The 20,011-nt window shown below is 36.0% G+C and overlaps 1 protein-coding gene across 1 annotated transcript in view; it reads left to right on the top strand.

The window, feature by feature from the left end:
* The window catches only part of ARHGAP42 (Rho GTPase activating protein 42), a 392,658-nt gene that overhangs the window by 67,820 nt on the left and 304,827 nt on the right, over positions 1 to 20,011 (top strand). The window contains exon 2 of the mRNA XM_020996109.2: positions 14,785 to 14,880. Within this exon, the coding sequence (XP_020851768.1) occupies positions 14,785 to 14,880 (96 nt within the window). The remainder of the gene's footprint in view (positions 1 to 14,784; positions 14,881 to 20,011) is intronic.

Here is a 20,011-nt window from a genome sequence, read left to right on the forward strand (position 1 = left end):
GAGCCACTATGGTACCTTGAATGTCCAATAAGAATCCTAATTAACCGGTTAACATGAAGACTTGCCTGTTTGTATTCACAGTTCATCCTCAAATAATTGTTGAAAATACTAGGTATGATGATAAAATTCTAGGTGCTGTGGCAACCTGGCATCTGAGTTTTATAAATTTCCTACTTTTACAGTTTACTGGTTAACTTAATGTTTCTTAAACTTATTCTTTTTGTATTTTCTTAACCTATAATTAGTAGAAATAATGACTAAAGACCAGGAGGTGGTAACTACAGTGAGCTACAACATTGGGGAAGGGTGGGAAGAGAAAAAACAATCAACTTCAATAAATTGTACACAGAAAATATATAAAATCCTTATAATCTCACCCATCTATTTATCACAAAAATGAACGTCTAGTCATTCAACCCATATTTAATCATGAAAGATTGGTTTCCTGATTTGGAATTGTGATTTTGTTGATTACAAACTTCTGTAACTTAGATAAGTTCTAATGATGTGTTGTCAGCTCATAAACAATTAACTAACTTGCCCATGGTCACATAGTATCAGGGATAAAATTGGAATTAGGTCTTTCTTACCCAAGGTCCAACCATTATGCCAAGTAATCTGTTATATATATTCCAATTTGCAATTTGCAAATCTTGAAATAGAAAGTTCTTTGTATTTAAAAGTGAGAATAAGACTGCAATATAAGGGGGAAAATGTATATATACATATAAGGAATAAAGTGGAAATAATACATGTAATTATTTCATATTAATACCCATGAGGTTTTTGTCATCCTTCTGGTACCAAATTGGAACATCAGTAAATGAATGTTGGTGTTCTGAGTAAGGGCCATGCTAGAGATCTGACTGTCATGACTATTGCTCCATTGCTGATAGCAGTAGTTAGTGACTGCTGAGCACTTCTGTCAACCTTGGCAAGCTTTAGCTTCATCCCTGAATTTAAGATACAGCTAGAAAAGAATCGGAAATCATAGTATTCAGTGCCTTAGAAATACCAATTATGTGTATATCAGAGGAAGGAAGTGGCTGGAGAAGAACTACTCTTTATACTCTCATGTAACAAAATTGTCCCAAATCAGTGATTCCCCCACCCCCCAATTTCATAATACAAGTGTGGGTTGGTTGTAACCAGAGGAACAGAAAGGTAGTTAAGACAATGATGTTCTGCATTTTATTTAATTAAATTTTTAGCTCCTTGAGGGCAAGAACTGTGTCCTAGCTAGTACCTTGTACTAGCTTCTAGTACCTTGTATTTTTCTGGCTGAATGACCAATAAATGTTAAATGAGTAATTCCAACTTCCAGATAGAAAGGGGGATGACAAACTTTTACATTTCAATAGCTGAGGAAGTGACAGCTTTTGGCCTTACTTTAAAAGCTTCTTACCATGTGAGTGGAACCAAATACTATGTAATTATATGTTTTTGTTGTGTGTTCTTGAAGTATTTGAATTGGGTAAATAATGATCTAATCATTCCCTGAGCACTTTGTATACTTTCTAATTAAAGTCTGGCATACTATTATGTAGACATGCAACTGGATCGTTAGGAAGAAAAGTCCCTTCATTTGCAGCAATAGGATAATTAGAAACAACAAGGCAGCCAGAGTGCGGGAAGCTCTAAAACCAGACATAGTTGCCCAAGCTCACACACAGTTGGAATTCTTCAGGACTGCCTGCTAAACAAAACCTTCAGATGGGCCCTGTCACAGCAGGCAGTTGGTGATGCTGTGCAGAACATGACTGCATGGATGTTCAAGGCCCATTTCAAACAAATATTATTACTTTTATGTTCATAAGTTTGAGTGGTTGGTTTTAGACTATAAATAGAGCTTTATTTTATGACTTGTGGCCACAATAGCTTAACCTATACCCACTTAATTTTTTAAAAAAAGTACTTAAAACATGTTATTAGATTTCAGGAAACGATTTGACAAAATTGTCTACTATGATACATGCTATTTTAAGACTCAATAAATTAGAAACATTCCGTCTTTGGCATTCCAGGTTAAATATTTCCTTGCAGACACCTAGCTATATAATAATTATCAGTTTCAAATAAGTACAACGTAGAGAAGGAAAGAACAAGTAGGAATTTGAGAAATAAGTGAAAGGCTTGAAAGCACAATTTCAAGTATTCTAAAATTCTGTCTACCAGGACCCCTGTAACTCAACAACCATGTCTAGAGTTTATTTCAGGCCATGCCTCTGCCTCTAGGCTACCTTTTAAAAATCAGTATGTCTGCTTTGGAAATTGACAAAATCTTTGAGGTTGGCCTTGAGGGCAGATACTAGGCTCTGCTCTATTTTTTAAGGAGAGTTTTCTTGTAGTAAGTCTCAAAACCTGCCTGGGTGTTGTTGAACTGGTTTAGAACAGCAGACAGATGCATTCTGTAAATAATGTGGGATAAAGAGTTTATTGAAAACAACTACATTTAAAAAAAACATTGTGTAAGTGGAGAATAATGATCTTTGTGCCCTTAAATCTTTGGTAGGGCTTTGTTCCACCCTGTTTTTACACTGTGGTTCTATTTTGTTTCTTTTTGGAAGAGCAAGGCAGAATGCCAGTCTCAGCTCCCCTACGCATTGAGATGGTTTTTCTTATGTATCAACTTGTTGGTTGGATTCTTTTTTCTTCGTGAACTGAGAAGTCTGCGCATTTGAAAGGGAATAGCATTGAACATTTTTATTCAAAACAGAAATAAGTAAAATAAAAATTTTCTTTGGATATGACTGCCATCATTGGGAATTAATATATTTAAATGTTGAATATAATCAAACATCAATAGAAAAAAAAATACTTGCAGTGGAGCTGTAATTAGACTTCCCAATAAACACCCGTTTGTTTCTTTAACAATAAAGTATAAACAGACTCTACCATTAAGACTCTATTCTCCCCCACCCCTTCCCCATTTAAAGGCAGTGCTAAGAAAACTGGAGTAGAATCAAGCAATTATGTGAGTCTCTATCTTGTTTCTTTGCTTGGCTACACAGATTTGATCTGTGAAGCTGGGAATGTTTTTTTTTTCCTTCCAAATCACAAGTCAACTGATTTCCCTTTCCCACAGATGTTTTTCCTAAATATTTTGGATAAAAATATCTCTTTCATGTTCATGAAACAATATTTTGTGAAGTTACATAGCTATTAATGTGGGTATTAATCAGTGGACAAGAAAACTTAATGGGAATTGAATGTGCTTTTTTTTTTAAGCAGTGAAGATGCAGTGCTTACTGAGTTTTTTCGGTCACTTAATTTAAGTTTGCAAGGATAATATTCAAGATGTTTTTCTTTTTCAGTAGCTTGTCTAAAATTACATTATTTTCTCAGTGAGTAAATAGTGATGCCTTACTGTTTGGAACAAGGAAGTATACCTCAGTCTTTTCATAAGCATGGTTTATTGAGAAAAAGGAATTATCTTTCAAATAGGATCTACTATCAGCAGTCTCATTCTAGCTGGCTGGTACAGTTCCACATATTCTGATTTCACTCTTAAATGCTCAGGGTAGTTTAATGGATTAGGTACTTTGCTGGCTTTACTTTTCCACTGCTCTTCTCAGTTTAAAACTCTGAAGTTACCCTTTGGATTATTACCCCTACCTGTTCTCTTGTTTGGAACAATATCTACCACACCCATGCATTGAGAGTGTCTGGAGAAAAATTGTCTTCTACTCCTTTCTCAATCTTCTCTTCTGATGCTATCAACTGGTAGGACCTGGAGTAAAAAGGTATCAGTAGTTTGGATCTGAATGCTAGTTCTGTTTTGTATCACCTGTAGGGCCTCAGGTAAGCCATTTAAAATCTTAAGGATTCAGTTTGCTTATCTGTGAAATAAAGAGGTTGGGCTAGATGTTGTCTCTGGTCCTTGAAATCTCATTTATTGGTTAAGTTGTGGTGATCTGTGCTTTACCCAGTCCTGGTAGCCTAAAAGCCTGTACATAGTTTTCCAGGAGTTAGCTACTAGATCACTTTGAATGATAATCTAGTCACTTCTTTGAAGTACTTTTTTTTTGGTATCATTCCTTCCCCCTCATCCCCCTTTTTTAAAGATTAAATACTTTTAGGTTATTTATAGGCAGTATTTTGAAAAAAAAGTAATTTCTTTCTGATGTATTCTAAATAGAATGATTATTCCATCTCCCTTCCTTAGAACATGTTGATTGTGATTGGCTTTGTAGTTGACAGAAATTGGGTGATTTTCTGTGGAATACTTGTGCCTGAACAGGATAGTGCTTCCTGGCTATTGATTTTATTTCATTTACTTGGTTGTATTTTTACAAAAACAAACCTTTAAAAATACAGTATAAATGAATATAAATACAAGTTAGAACAGAAATAAATAACTTTATAAAAAGCTCAAAGTACTAAAGAATCATCTCATATGGGATTATTATCAAATAATTTTATGATTGTGATGGATAATACATCATGAAGATTTTACTTATGGTCAGATGGAATTCTATGGGAAATTAAGGTATGGCATTGAGTCTTTAACCTTGATAGAACTACAAGAACATTTTGTCCTTCATTTGCTCCTGATAATAGTTTGATAATTTATTTTAGATATTTGGTAAGAATTTTCTTTTTATTAATCAGGATTATAATTATCAACAAATATATAATTGACTGAAGGCTTTCATATCGTATTAGATACAGTGGAGTTTACATGCTATTGTTTATGTGTAGAATTTGTTCTTGAGGAATTTGTAATCTAGTAAGCTGAAAAGGACAAATATGGATCCCAATTTGTCGGTAAGATAAATCAACTAATTGACTATACAGCAAGAATTTAATACAGAAGAGAAAAGATCATAGGACTTAGAGTTGAGGTGACCCTAGAGACCAATATCTCAATTTTACAGGAGAGGATACTGAGGGCAAGAGAGTCCCAAGGTTATACAAATAGCAGAGCTGAAATTTGGAAACTGAATGTCAAATTGGACAGTGTGTATACAGAGCTTTGCAAAACAATGCACTATGTAAATGTTAGCTAATATGATGCTGATGATAATGATGATGATATTGATGAAGATGTCAGATGGATGAAGTGACTCTTGAAGCATGAAGACTTAACATAGCCAAAAGCAAAGATAGCAGATTCCTCCCTAGTGTAGTATTGTAGCTGTCATCTACCGTGCTTGTAGTTGTAGTTGTTGTTGTTGTTGTTAAGTATATTCAGTATCCCTGAGAGCACTCTACTCAGTGATATAGATTGTGACCCCTAGATGTTCACCTTTTCAGAACTAGGAAAAATGGATGGAAGTTGCAGAGATCAAATTTTAGGCTTGATGAAGAAATGCTTCCTAATAATTAGAGCTAGTCAAATGTGGAATGGCCTACCTTGGAAGATAGTAGGTTCCCCTTCACTAGAGGTCTTCATACAAAAGCTGGATGACTACTTAATGGATATGTTTTAGTGGGAATCCTTTTTTGGTGGAATGAGATGGACTGGGTGACTGCTGAGGTCTCTTTCAACTCTGAAATTGTGTGTTTCTATGGGCTTCATGAGTAGCTATGGATGAAAAAATTCCTTACTTGCTGACCAGCTAGTCAGCTTAAATGTATTACCAAACCTTTATTATAAGTAGTCATAGCTCAAATTCGGTCATAAATGGTGCTTTCAGATTTGTAAAACATTTTACAGATTATCTTATCTGAGCCTCACAACCCTTGAAAAGTAGGCAGTGCCAATATTATCCCCATTTTATAGATATAGAAACTAAGGTCTGCTAGTAAATGTCACGGTAGTATTTAAAGTGCAGACTGCCAGATTACAGGTGGAGCCCCACACTCTAGTTCCTCTCATTAGCAAAGCCTTTCTAGCTTGGATAGCAACACCTATAGGGATTTATGCTCTTGTGACATACCTCTGAGAACCCAGGATCATTTCTATTTCATGATGAGTCCCTACTCAGGAAATGCCAGTGACTCCCTCTACTATCAAATATAAAATACTTATTTTGGTTTAAAAGCCCTTTACACCACCTGGCCTCTTCCTAAACCTTTGCAGTCCTCTTACACTTTCCTTCCCTTCAGATATTCTGCACTCCAGCTATGATAACCTTGCTGTTCCTCCCATAGGACACTACTGTTTTTCCCTGCCTGGAAATCTTTCCTTCCTTCCTCAGTGCCTGGAATGCCTATTTTTCTTGTCTCTGGCTTCCCTGACTTCCTTTAAGTCTCAGCTCAAATTTCATCCTCTGCTTTTTCCCTCTCCCTCTTTCTCTCTCCCCTTTCCCCAGCATCCTTCCTATTCTTTTGCTCAGATCCAGCTCAGATGTGCTCTCCTCCAGGTCATCCTGCCCAGAGCTCTACCTGGCCAAAAGCTGAAACAAATCTTTCTCCTCTCAACTCTCCTAGCATCTTATGTTTGCATTCTAATTACATGTTGATATTTCTGTCTGAAGTTACAGTTAACTTGGCATGTCTCTTTGCCCTTACTGTTAATTCTGGGAAGGAAAAGATCAGATTTAAATAAATTATTGTGTCCCCTTTATCACATTAGCACCGTGACTAAAGTAAGGGTTCAATAAAAATTCTATTAGATTGTAAGCTTCTTGAGAACAGGAACCTATGTTTTGCCTTTCTTTGTATCCCTAGCTCTTAGTACTTTGCACACAGTAAGCATATAATAAATGGTTGTTGACTGTCAGAATGAAACATAAGATTTCTCGAAGGGAACAGGGGTTCTTGTTTTACCAAAGTGGCCAAAGACATACAATCTTGAGGAGATAGAGAAATTATTAAGCATTTAAAAAGGAGATGTCTCAAAGAACCATTTGAAGGGTTAAGCTGGTAGGAAGAGAATCAAGGAATATGGTGGTTTATTGCATTATTATCCTATTCAAAAATTTATTTCCCCAGGGTGGGGAGATGGGCCAGATTTCATTCTTCTAACTTCCTATTTTAAATTATGCTATTGCAACAGTGAAGTCTCTGTGTGTTTGTGGAATTTATAGCTTAGAAATTTTAGATACAATATAGACAAATGTTTTTTCCCAGTTTTATTATTATCCAGTAAAGCTTTTCTAGAACTTCTTAGCTAGCTACATTTACATATCATTTGTAAGATTAAAGACTGTTCAGACTCCGAAAGACTTCTTTGTTCTTAATGAAAATCCTTCTAATTTAAATATCTATTTTAAAAACTTTTGTACAAAGGGAATTTTTAAAAAATAAGTTTTTATTGATATTTTCTGTTTCTTACATCACCATAGTTATGCCATATGTCCCACATCCCCCTCCCAGAGAGCCATCCTATATGACAAATAATATTTATTTAGGTAGGTAAAAAAAATAATCACAACTGATCAGTACATTGAAAGAATCTGAAAACACGTGCAACATGTTACATGTAAATTGAACATTTAATGCTTATGCTGAAAATATTTAAGGCTTTGTCCAACATCCTGTGGGGAACATGGGAGCTTGTCAAGTAATTTCTTTCCAGATCACTTTACCAGCTTTAAATATTCTAAGTTGCAAGGTGGAAAAGGTTAGACTGTGCCAGAGAACAGCCTTGAATTTTGCTTGGTGGTCTGTGAGGCACACCTTATTCATGGTCAGAGAAAGGACAATGATGGGCATATGATCAGTTGTCTGTCTAATAGTATTAATGAGATTGAGGTTCTCCACCATTGAAGTAGGAAGGCTACCTCCATCTGTCTGTTTCATTTTCCATTTTCCATGTGGAAACTTTTTTACCAAATTAAGTTTTAGTTTTCATGCTTAGACATTCATTTGTTTGTTTTTTCTTTAGTTGAAGAATATCCTGCTGTAACAGAGAATTCTGAGACTGTCACTGAAAAGCTTAATTTTCTATTCTAATGCTTACCATAAAGATGTATTGTCAAAGCATCAAGATGTATTATTGATATTCTTTTTATACCTCTCCCCTTCTGGTTCATTTGATCATAGGACCATAGATTTAGAGTTGTATGTAGTCCAACCTGCCTAGTTTAGATGAGCATACTGAGGCATTGAGTTTAAATGATTTGCCCAGGGTCATACATCTAGTAAGTATCTGAGCTAAGATTTGAATCTAGGTCTTCTAGACTCCAATTCAGTGCCTTGTTTTCTGTGCTACTCAACTTCTGATCTTTAACCATTCAGTGTTCTGATGGTTTTAACCCTTTAAGAAAAAACTAACGATAGAATGAAGAAGGGGAAAGTAGGTGGATCCAGAACTGTGATTTCGTTGGTGCCTTAAGGAATACTACCCCAGCAGAGGCAGATTAGCAGCTTTGATAGTTAAAACTAAGACTAATTTTATGATTTTTTTGACACATTGATCTATGGAGCTTTTTAAAAAAAATTAATATGTTTTTCCCCGGTTACATGTAAAAACAATTTTTAACATTCATTTTTAAAACTTTGAGTTCCAAATTCTCTCCCTTTCTCCCTCTCCACCCCCATTATGTATAACTTTAAAAAAAACAAACTTAAATTAAAGCTACATAGTTAGAATTTAGTGAAGCCTGAGTACTGCAAGATTTTCTTATGTTTTTGTTTACATTAAGATTTATTTGTATTTTATCTGTTAGCTCTATGTGTTTATTCAGTAAATTACTAGCTGTTCAGTCATTTCAGTTGTTTCGGACTCATTGTGATTACATTTGGGGTTTTCTTGGCAAAGATACTGGAGTGGTTTGCTGTTTCCTTCACTAGTTCATTTTACAGATGAGGAAACTGAGGCCAACAGGGTTAAGTGACTTGCCCAAAGTCACACAGCTAGTAAGTGTCTGAGGCTGTTAGTTATATGAGTCTGTCTGACTCCAGGCAAGGAACTCCATCCACTGTGGGGTGTTGGTTGGAAGGGCCAAACCTCCACTCTCATTTCTGTTTTATAATAATAATAATTATTATTATTTGAATTTTAAAGATAAAGAAAGGTACAGAGAAGTAAATGATTTGTCCACCATACATGGCAGAGAGAAATGGTTTTTGAATTCATCTCTTTTGACTGTTAAAGGCTGCTTATCATTACCGTCCTTACAGTGTCTTTGCTTAGCTATTTTGTTCCTGTGATTTCTTCTCATGCTTGCTTCCACATCAGCTTAATTTCAGGTATTCCTTATTTTTTTCAGTTAGTCACTCATTAAGAGACCACTGTATAAGGGCTGGGGGTAATACAGTTTAATGGGAGGAAATGTTTAATTTGTAGGAGTTATAATCAAGGGTAGGAGTTGGAAAGGACTTAATGTGAATTTCTTAGAGGCTTTTGAGGAGAGCCCCACCTGTCATAAGTATCAATGAAATTTATTTTACTGGGTTTGTAATAGAAACAAACTGCTCTTGATAGCCAAACAAGTACAACCAGTCAATCTGCATAAATCAGTCCTGGATGTTTACCAAGCTCTTCAAAATGCTCAGATAAAGTGAAACTCTAGTGTTGCTTCTTGGGGTTTGGCGGATCACTACTCCAGATTAACTATCATATAAAATACTAATGGATTAGTTTTTCAGACATGCTGTAGTTTCTTCCAAGGTCCAGTGTGAACATAGGTATACATGTTGTACCTACTTCTGGGCTATGTAAAAAGAAAGACTGGTGCGGACTCTGGGGTGCTGCTATGTACTTGGCAGAAAGCTATACAGCCCTGTGGTTCCATAGGGAGAAAATCTCTATTATTATGGTTTTTTTCCCATAAGTGATGAAGAACAGAAGCCTGCAGAGAATAGCTATTAGCAGCTTACACTAGTGTATTCTTTCTGATGTCTTTCCTTGGCCTACATCTTGGAGAGAAGGGTTTGATTGCAACATTCAGAGTCCTTAGTAGGTACAAGGGCAGTGGGTTGGGAGAGACACAAAAGGGCCAAATCTCTGCCCTCATCAGACTCAAGAGCCTTCCAGGCTAGACTTTCTCAGCTTGTTACATTTTTGTTTCCTTATCCATTTATCCCTGAAATCTCTTTACTTACTTGAAATTCAATAGGGATAATAGTAATGAATAGGAAAGTAAATATTCATTGTGCTCCTGTAAACATTCAATGAACAGTTTTTTTAAAAGTACATTTTTATTAGCATCATTTGTTTTTTTTTACATCACCAAAATTTCCCCGTCTGTCCTTCTGCCATCCTTTCCAGAGAGCCATTCTATATAACAAGTTTTTTTTAAAAAGAAAATGCTAAAAATGTCAGCAAAACTGAACAAAGTTCTTAAATTAGGAGTGTAGTCTAACATTTAAATTTTTTTAATTCCATACTCAAAAATGTTTAGAATTCTTTTGTGTGAACCCAGGAAGATGATATGGGGGCTCTTGGTTACTCTATAGACAGTGAGACAACTGCATGCTATAGGTATGGCTTAAAGTCAGTGGTAGGTGTCAAGGCAGTTGCTCAGTTAGTTGCACGTTGAATCAGGCAGAGATGGAGCCAAGATTAGAGGTCTGAACTAGTTTCCTTGTGTGACAGCATTATAAATCATACCTCTCATAATTAATGTTAGTAATGCTCCTTAAGTATCACTCCCTTTCAGTTGTGAAAACGAGAGCCAGAAAGAGAGGGGAAAAGAGAGAAGAAATATGAAGAACCCAGAAAACACTTGAATCTTTTAAAACTAAAGTCAAGGTCTTGGGAAAGAATGTGTGTGTGTGTGTGTGTGTGTGTGTGTGTGTGTGTGTGTGTGTGTGTGTGTGTGTGTGTTTTGTTTACTGCTTATGGAATACTCATTCCAAAATACAAGTGTAATCTGAACCACCTGAGAGGCAAACTTCTCATATATAATCTTCTCTCTCACTAGGTGACTTAAAGGCTGCAGGATTATGCTCTGCTAAGGCAGTCTTAGTGATATCCTCAGTTGGGATGCAAACCCACATCTCTCCTTTGGGAAGAGAGAGATAAATATACATTTTTCCTCATGGGTTGCTAAGCCCTGCAGTGTGTTGCGATGGCTTTTGCAGCTGCTATCAGTATGTTATTTTCTTTCACTCTTTTCCAAACATCCAATGTTTGGATACTCCTGCAGCTGCCATCTTCAAGGCTGAATTCATATTTTTTCCTTGCTGTTTTTAGAGTAGAATTCAGATGGTATGCTGTAAAGGGGACATAGGATTAACTATGTAACTTCAAGAACAATTACAGCTAATTCCCAATTATTGGTGGGCAACTTTTTCCAAATTATACCCAGTGCCAATGCTTTTGGAGTCATCTAATTCCAGTTTACCATGTTACCTAGCTGGTTCTTTGTTTTGGCTGTGAGCCTGTTTTGTGATGGAGGAAAGAAAACCACATTTCCTCATCATACAGTAGGTTTAAAGTGAGGGTTGAGGGGTGGGGTAAAGTGAATGAAGAGAAGTTGTGGTAAGTGGGGGTGATGCCATCTTCTTTTCCTATAGCAATACCCCTGAAGTTGACAGGAATTTAGCTACCAATTTTTCTCCATTGAGTTGAAGCTGTATTCAAATTCTAGAGGGCAGTGGGCAGTGGGATCTCTTAATGATGAAGCAAGGACTTTTCCCTTGGCAGGTTCCTTGGTGCATTCTGCCCTGTTATTATGCTGTTGCAGCCTCACACCCTGCTGGGCAAGAGTGGTCCTGTGCTCATTTTACAAGTAAGGAAACAGACACTGAAAGGTTATAAGCCTTGCCAAAAGTTACATAGCTGGCCCAAAATATGTTTTGGGTTAAAATTACCTTTGAGGTCACTTTTCTTTTTGGTGTTCTCATAGCATCTGATATTATCCAGCATGTTCCTGTTGGTGTTTTGAAGTTTTTGGTTTTAATATGAATGAAACAAAGTATGTTTCACTTTAGAATTCTTCTCTGCTCTCAAGACTTCCCCTTCTCCCCAACCATTTTTTGGCTCCCACAGATCTTTATTTGATAAACCTTAAGGGAACATTGTTAGAACTTATCACCATTGTCTCATATGACTCTCCTGAATTGGTTGGAAAAAAGGAGAGCGGATAGGAAATAATGATTTACATAGTGCCAGGCACTATGCTAAGCACTTTTTGATCCTCATAACAGCCCTGGGAAGTAGGTGCTATTATTATCCCCATTTTATAGTTGAGGAAACTGAGGCAAAGAGAAGGGTATGTGACTTGCCCAATATTCTCACAGCTAATAAATGTCTGAGGCTGGATTTGAACTAAGGTCTTCCTGACTCCATATCCAATTCTTTATCCACTCTCTGCCACCTAGTTGCCTCACTACACCATATTTTGTTTTTGCAGTGAGGCTCCTCTGAGCCTGTTTTCATTTGTGCATTATTCACCTATTCAGTGTTTCCCTTGTGAGGGAGGGGAGTGCTATTCATAAGTCATAATGGTCATAATAAGGGTGATTTTAATTTTGGAAATTGAGTAAATCTAAATTAAAAATTTTGGATATGTTTAGAGGGCCCATATTAAAACTCTATTCTGATGCCTCATCAGGGTGTGGAAGTGCCTCTTCTCTCAAAGTTGATGGCACTGAAGCATAGCTCTACCAAGCAGGAATGGTTTCCAATCAGACCCAAAGACAGATTGTGTCTTTAATCAGAGGATTGAATCTCACTAAGTTGAAAGAAGTTCTTCACCAGAAGGTTGGCCACCAAGTGCTGAATTATTTTACCCATGTCTCATTAAACTATTATAAGTTTACATAAGTGGAGAGAGTATACATCAATAAAATCATGGATCATTGAAATATTAGACTATATTTTTAGATCAACCCTTGAAAAATACATTCCCCATTCGTGTATTCATTCAACAATCATCATTGTACTTTGCTTACTGTACTGGTCAGTGGGCTTATAGGAAGGCAGTTAACCCTGATGACTTCCACCCCCAAAAAAGTCAACATTCTCTGGAAGGAAAAAGGATAAGTAAATTAAGATAAATTAGTGTAAAAGGTATACAAAATGATTTTATTTTTTTTTGTGGGATAGGCAGTAAAAATTGTCAGGTTTAGGAAAACCTTTCAGGAACAGGTGCTTAGAACAATCCTTGAAGGAATCTACGGATTCTAAAATATTGAGTAAAGGAGAGATTGCATTAAAGGTAAGGGAGACACAGCCTAGGTAAAGACATACAAAAGGGAGATGGAATGTCATTTCTGGTGAAGAGTAAATATGCCAATTTGACTAGAAACTGGAAATATGTGAGGAGGAAGAAAGGGAAAATTAGTTTAAAGGTAGGTTAGAGCCAGACTGAAAGACATTATCTGTCAAACAGAGGACTTAGTATTTTATCATAGATTACTATTAGTAATCTTTAATCCAACTCTTTGGTTGAAGAAACTACATGAAACTCACTCACCTTCAGTGGAAAAAAAACCCTAGGATCTTTTCCTTCAGGTGATCTCTTTTGAAATTTTTTTTTTAGGCAGTTGGGGTTAAGTGACTTGCCCAGGGTCACACAGCTAGTAATTGTCAGGTGTTTGGTCTGAGGCCAGATTTGAACTCAGGTCCTCCTGACTTCAGGGCAGGTGCTCTATCCACTGTGCCACCTAGCTGCCCCTAATCTCTTTTTAAATTTTAAACACACATTTTCAGCTCCTTGTTGGAGTTCCTTGATGCTCATCAGCTCTATGCTCTCTTCCACCAAATGCTGTTCACACAGGTAGGACTTTGCTGCCTCTTTTCTGCAGTACATGGAGTCTGGAAAAGGAGGCTATTTTTACTAGGTGAATGAATTCTGGGCAGGGCACTCTGTGCCAGAAACAGTCTCACTATGAGACATGGAGAAGGAGAGGCTAATTCTTGTATGTGTTCTGCATGCATCTCAGTGTTCTCTGTAGTAAGAAGTAAGGCAGGATTCCTGATGCTATGGAAGATGCAAAGATAAATTAGATACCATTTCTGCTCTGATGGAACTTACAGTTGAAGTGGGAGCTTGTAGAGGCTGCTTGATAAAATAGATAGAAGGTTGGACGTGGGGTCAGAAAGTGGACTAGAAACTTGCTGTCAAATCCCAGCTCTGTCCTTACCTGTGCAATCTTAGGCAAGACACTTCCCCTAAGGGCTTGTTTAGGCTCTTTTGGTCTCCTTCTAATAGTTGTTTTATTTTTACTTAACATGGAGTTTTAGATTGGTTAAAATTATGTATGAAATTATTATGGTGTATGTATTTATCCAGAGGGCACAGCAATGGATAGAGGGCTGTGCCTAGAGTCAGGAAGACCTGAGTTCAAATATGGCCTCAGATAGTTGTGTCACTCCTGGCGAGTCACTTAACCCTCTTTGCCTCAGTTTCCTCCTCTGTAAAATGAGCTAGAGAAGGAAATGACAAATGACTCTGGTATCTTTGCCAAGAAAATCCCAAATGGGGTCATGAAGAGTCAGACATGACTGAAACAACTGAACAACAACAATGTATATATTCTTTCTTCCATCCTGTATCCATTTTTTAAAATCACTAGTAACGGGTCTGGAAAGGTCAGGATTGCATTCTTTCAGTTGTATACTATGTCTCTTTCCAATTTCATTCTTTTAGTTCTGTACAAATTTTGTACATTAAAAAACTGGTTCAGCTGAACAGCTGATTCAGGAATGACTCCCACATTAGTAGTGAGTTGTTTCCTGTTAAATATAATCAGTTTTTTTTGTTATGTTATTCATTCCTTGCTATATTTAATACTTACCATTTCTTTTCTTGAAAATAATATCCTTAATAAACAGATGAAGCTTCTGTGGTTTTGGCATATATAAACCTAGTTTATCTGACACAACTCATAATTCAGAAAGGTCCATGAGTAAATGTAAAAATAATATAATATTGAGTTAGGAAATACTGAATTATTATAGTGCAGTTAATTAACCAAATATTGGTTTTCTTTTAATAACAGATCTGTCCATGGCCGTACAGAAATTTTCACAGTCTTTGCAAGATTTTCAGTTTGAATGTATTGGAGATGCTGAAACTGATGATGAAATTAGTATTGGTAAGTACCTATTTTCATTTATAACTATGAGTAATAATTTTAAAAGTCTACTTCAAGATGATTTTTATTTCATTAAAACAAATTGGTAGTCTTAAATAGCTAAATAAATGCTCTTGATATTCTCTTTGATAGGTAAAACAATACGTAGGAATTAAGTCATTTTTGTGGGAGCCATTGTCATAAACTGAACAAGGAGGCAAAGAGTTTGATTTTTCATGCTCAGTGGCCTCCTCCGTGTGACTATAGGCAAATCATAGAGTAATTATTCTATGACCTAATTTTCCCTTCTGGAAAAAGTAGGGTAATATTCTCTTTCTCTGGTCTTGAAAGAATGAAGTGATCATTAATAGCAATGAGCATTTATTAGATACCTAAAAGACATGTAATTCTGTATTAAGTACTACTGGTCTTTAAAGAGTTAGGTTAAATGTGATGGTTCCTTACCTTAGAATATTTGTAAGTTTGAGAGGAAGGAGACATGTGGGACAATTACAGTTTTAAACAAAAAGAATGGAACTTTGTTTCACTATTTGCTATCTGGTGGGATTTTTTTTAATAAGGTGTTATTTTATAAGGTGGTATTCCTCTTTTGAAAATTAGGCACTGAAGTATCAAAAGGAGAGTTTCATGAGGCATTCTTACTTAACCTATGAGGAAACCCTCTAATTTATACCTTGAGAGTGATATAATAGCATAATTTATGAAAAGATAAGATGATGAAAGATAACATCTGAGTGGAAATGCTTATGCAGATTTTACTTTTTTTCTCACAAAAGGTTGTAAAAGTTAATTTGTTTTTAAATTTTACCTGTATTAATTTACTTAAGGTACATCAAAGTTAAAAATAGAAATTAAATTGAATTTATGAAATTTAATACAAATATTTCAGTGTTATGTTCAGGATTATTATTCAGTATATTTTCCTAGGCCCTAAGCAAGATTTCTTTGCACATGATCTAGTACAGTATATACCATATACATTGATGAGGTCAAGGGTTGATAATCTTTTAAAGCTAGTAGGTAAAGTTTTATAATTCAAGCTTTCACAAGCAGGAATAGTTTGCGCAAAGTTCATGGAGTCTAGTATTTGTCCTTTAAGGTCATAGTGCAGGATGTAGTAGTGACTGTCTTTAGACCCTTTTTCTCCTTTCATATCGTGGCAATTGTACTGTGTTTGTGTAGCAGCTTTCTTCTAAACAACACAAATCATTTAGCAAACATTCATTCCCACAAAATTATGTATGATAAAATTGTGAGATTTTGTTTTTTGCTTCCTTAAACATATTGGTTATCTGGTATTTTGACTCTTCTTCTGGCCTTAGACTTTTGATCCCTTGAATTTTTCTGACTCGCTGTTGCTAACTGCTCACTACAATATGTGGTTAGGCCTTTTTGCCTCTAGCCCTTCTCAGATTCTGTGTTTGAAAACCTTATAATTTATCATCGGTTCCTTCCTTCTCTATTCTCTCTTAATCTGTCTCTTTGCCTTTGACCATTCTTAGAGTGTCTGCTCAATGCCTGTATCTTTCATGAATCCCAACTATTTCTCTACCAAACTTTCTTTCTTATTAATGTATTCCTCCGTAAGTGTTTGCCTTGTTAGTGTTATGCTCTTTGAGATTTCTCCAAGTCCTACAAAATACTTTAGTCCTGCCCCTAATGGTAACAGGAAACAATGGCAAATACAGAAAAGTATATGACAGGAAGTCAGGCCTCAAGGAATTTACAATTTAATTTAGCAGATGAGATGAGAGATAATTTAAGAATACATAATAATATTAACAATAAATCCATAAACTTTTAAGAACATTTTAACAGGTATTGCCATATTGAGTACTCAATCTCCAAACTACTTAGAGACTTAGTATGTGGAAGCATGATGAAGTGAATATCATCCCCCTTCTCTTGTCTGCTACTAGAGTTGTCCCAGAGTTGCTTTCAGTGAGCCTGCATATGAGCTTAAATCCCCAAACTTTAATATAGTTATTAAAAAGCAGGCATTTTATGTGCATGTCCACAGAATATTAAATATAAAAGAATAATAGCCGTATAGCTATTAGCTAATAGCCTGGCACATAGTAAGTGTACTATATGAATGTTAGCTATTATTATGGTCACTTGACCCATTCTAGCTGAATTCCATAAAATGAGAAGAATGAGACAATAATTTTTAAGATTTACAAAGCTGTTTCCTTACATTCTTACTTGATTCTAAAATATAATAGGGAGAACTATCTTCTGTATAATACTTAAAAGTTTGCAATTCCAGTTACCATGTTGTAGAAAGCACTACTACATTTTACAATTGCAGAAGAGGAGGCCAAAACTGGTGAAGTGGATTATAAGTGCCAGGCGTGGAGTCAGAAAGACTCATTTCGGGAGTCCCTGTTTGCCTCAGTTTCCTCTTCTGTAAAATGAGGTGGAGAAGCAGATGGCAAACCACTTTAGTATCTTTGCCAAGAAAACCCCACATGGGTCATGAAGAGTTGTACATGACTAAAAATGACTGAACAATAACAAAACAATGTGGAAAGCATGACCTGAATGTGAGCTGAGGTTCCCCTAATTCAGGTTCCATTGCTTTTTGTAATGCCATGCTACAACTTATAAACACACAGAATAACATGGAGTACAACATAAGGATCAGCATGACAGAGTTTTACCTCGGAGTTTTTGCATCTAGGGCGAGCACCTATAGCAGTATGCATACCAGTTACTTTACCTAGGGTCCAGGTGGATGGTAAGCAAAGATAGGAACTCCAGGATACAATGAAGCTATTTCTGAGGAGCTTATTACTATACCCACACCATAGGAAATGGTTCATTTATTGGCCTGCTATTTTAACTATTCCCAGCCGAGTGCTGATCTGTAGTAGAATACCTTCTTTTTAGACAGCAAGTTATATTTTGAAGTTATCCTTTGGACCACTAAATCCTTGAATTTGGTCCTGAGGGAACAGGCTTACTGGGCCAACGATAGGTCTCCCCCACCTTGAGGTTTACCCCTAAACTAGTCTAGAGTCCTGGTTCTATTAGGTGGTTTCTCTGTTCCCCTTTTCTTGACTGAAGAACCCCTCTCGAGAGTAGGGATATAGTTGAGCTGGTCTCCCAATGGGAGCCTGTTCTCAGCTCAACTTTTTTTTTTAATAAATCGAATCTAAACTGATAGAATCTAGTACTGATAAATGACAAGTCTAACTACAAGCCTGGGGAAATTCAGATAGTCTCATTACTAGAGTGACCACAGGGTGATGAATTTCCAAGTTAAAGCAACTTCCTTTAAAAAAATTATTTTCATCTTTTATTTTTTATATCACCAGAATTTGTTTCCCTCCCTTCCCTCTCTCAGTCATCCAATATCACCCAGTAGATCAAATTTCTTTTTTGAAAGAAAAAGAGGAAGAAAGAAAAATTAGCCCAACTGATTGATACACTGAAAAAAGTCTGAGAAAATTTCTGCTGAGTTTCACATTTGTGGACCTTCCTACCTCTGCAAAAGAGTGGGTGGGAGAGTCTTCCTATACTTCCTGGGGCCCATGCTTGTTCTTTTTAATTTTTCAGTTTTTCCCTTTTTTTTGGCACTTGTGCGTTCCATTTATATTATTGTAGTCATTGTGTATATATATTTTGGGGGGTCTGCTTATTTCCATATTATATTGTGTAAGTCTTTCAGTTCTTCTTTGTATTCATCATAGTCATTGTTTCTTACGTACAGCTCAGTAATAGCTCATTATTACATTCACGTACCACAATTTGTTTAGCAGTTCTTCAAGTGGATAGGCATCTGTTTTGTTTTCAGTTTTTTGCTACCACAACAATTGATGCTATAAATATTTTGGTGTATGTAGGGTTATTCTTCTTCTTAATGACTTCCTGGGGAGTATGTTGATTATTAGTGGAATATTTGAATCAAAGTGACATTTTAGTTACTTTATTTGCATAATTCCAAATTCCTTTCCAAAATGATCTCTATCCTAATTATCCTCTATAACGAGTGCCAAGTCACAGAACTACCTTAGAGTCAGCACAACAACTCTTCAAATTCCCTGAATAGGGCAAATTTCCCCATCTTAGGGTGAAGTAGTGGTTGGCATCCCTAGTTACATTATGCAGCGTAGTGTCAAGAACACTGGACTTTTAATCAGAAGGGTTAGTTCTGAATCTCAGCTCTGACATTCAGAAATTGTATAGTTTTTGACTAGTTATTTAGACTCAGAACCTCAGTCTGTGATGCCTTACCACTTAAAATTGTCATGAGGCTAAAATGATAGAATGTCTATAGAGACCTTTGGATGTAAAAGTGCCATCTAAGTGTGAGCTGTTATTTAATCCTAGACATATGGCCAAACACATGAAATGACAACCACAAAGCACAGAAAACTGCAAAGCCCTAGGCCTTAAGTCTTTCTAGTCACCCTTTCCCTTCTCTAATAAAATGTTACCTGCTTAGATGCAGTTGTATATTTTATCCATCTGTAAAAGCTTGGTTTGTTTATAAATAAAATTACTTGCTGTGATTTCTAAGTAAAATTTTAACCATGTCTGGCCCTATGGCTTTTGGTGCCTTGAGCAAAATGAACATTTGTATATTATATGAGCATTATGAAAATGAGCTTTTTTAAAAAACTATTTTCAGCATCTTCTCCCCATACTAACATGGACACCTGCCCTATTGACTTACTAGCTAGGACCATGGACTGGCCCTGATTTTTAGCCAAAGTTTAAAAAAATTCTGAATAAAATTAAAGTAATTTCATAATATTATCAGGGTTAGGCTTTAAAAATAACAGTATAAATAAAACAACTTCATTTTAATCATTTTTAATCTAGTTAAGAATTAAGTAACGTATTTATAGCCCTGAGATAAGAAAGCAATGTTTTGGTATAGAAAAACCTCCATCTGAATGCTCCTGGACAATATGAGCTATGTACTCAGAAAGTTAAACATTTACCAAGAGGGTGAGTCAATTTCCTTGTAAATATTTTTAGGTGGGGATCTCACTGCCATGGACACTTGAAAAGATGAAAAAGCTCAGAGGCCAGTAATAGATAACCTGTACTTCACACTTGGAATGGGAAACCAGCATGTTTATCTAGATGAAAACACAAGAAAACAAAACATTAACTCCTT

This window comes from Phascolarctos cinereus, unplaced genomic scaffold (assembly GCF_003287225.1).
Source record: "Phascolarctos cinereus isolate Bilbo 61053 unplaced genomic scaffold, phaCin_HiC Scaffold_726;HRSCAF=1367, whole genome shotgun sequence".
Lineage (NCBI taxonomy): Eukaryota > Metazoa > Chordata > Mammalia > Diprotodontia > Phascolarctidae > Phascolarctos > Phascolarctos cinereus.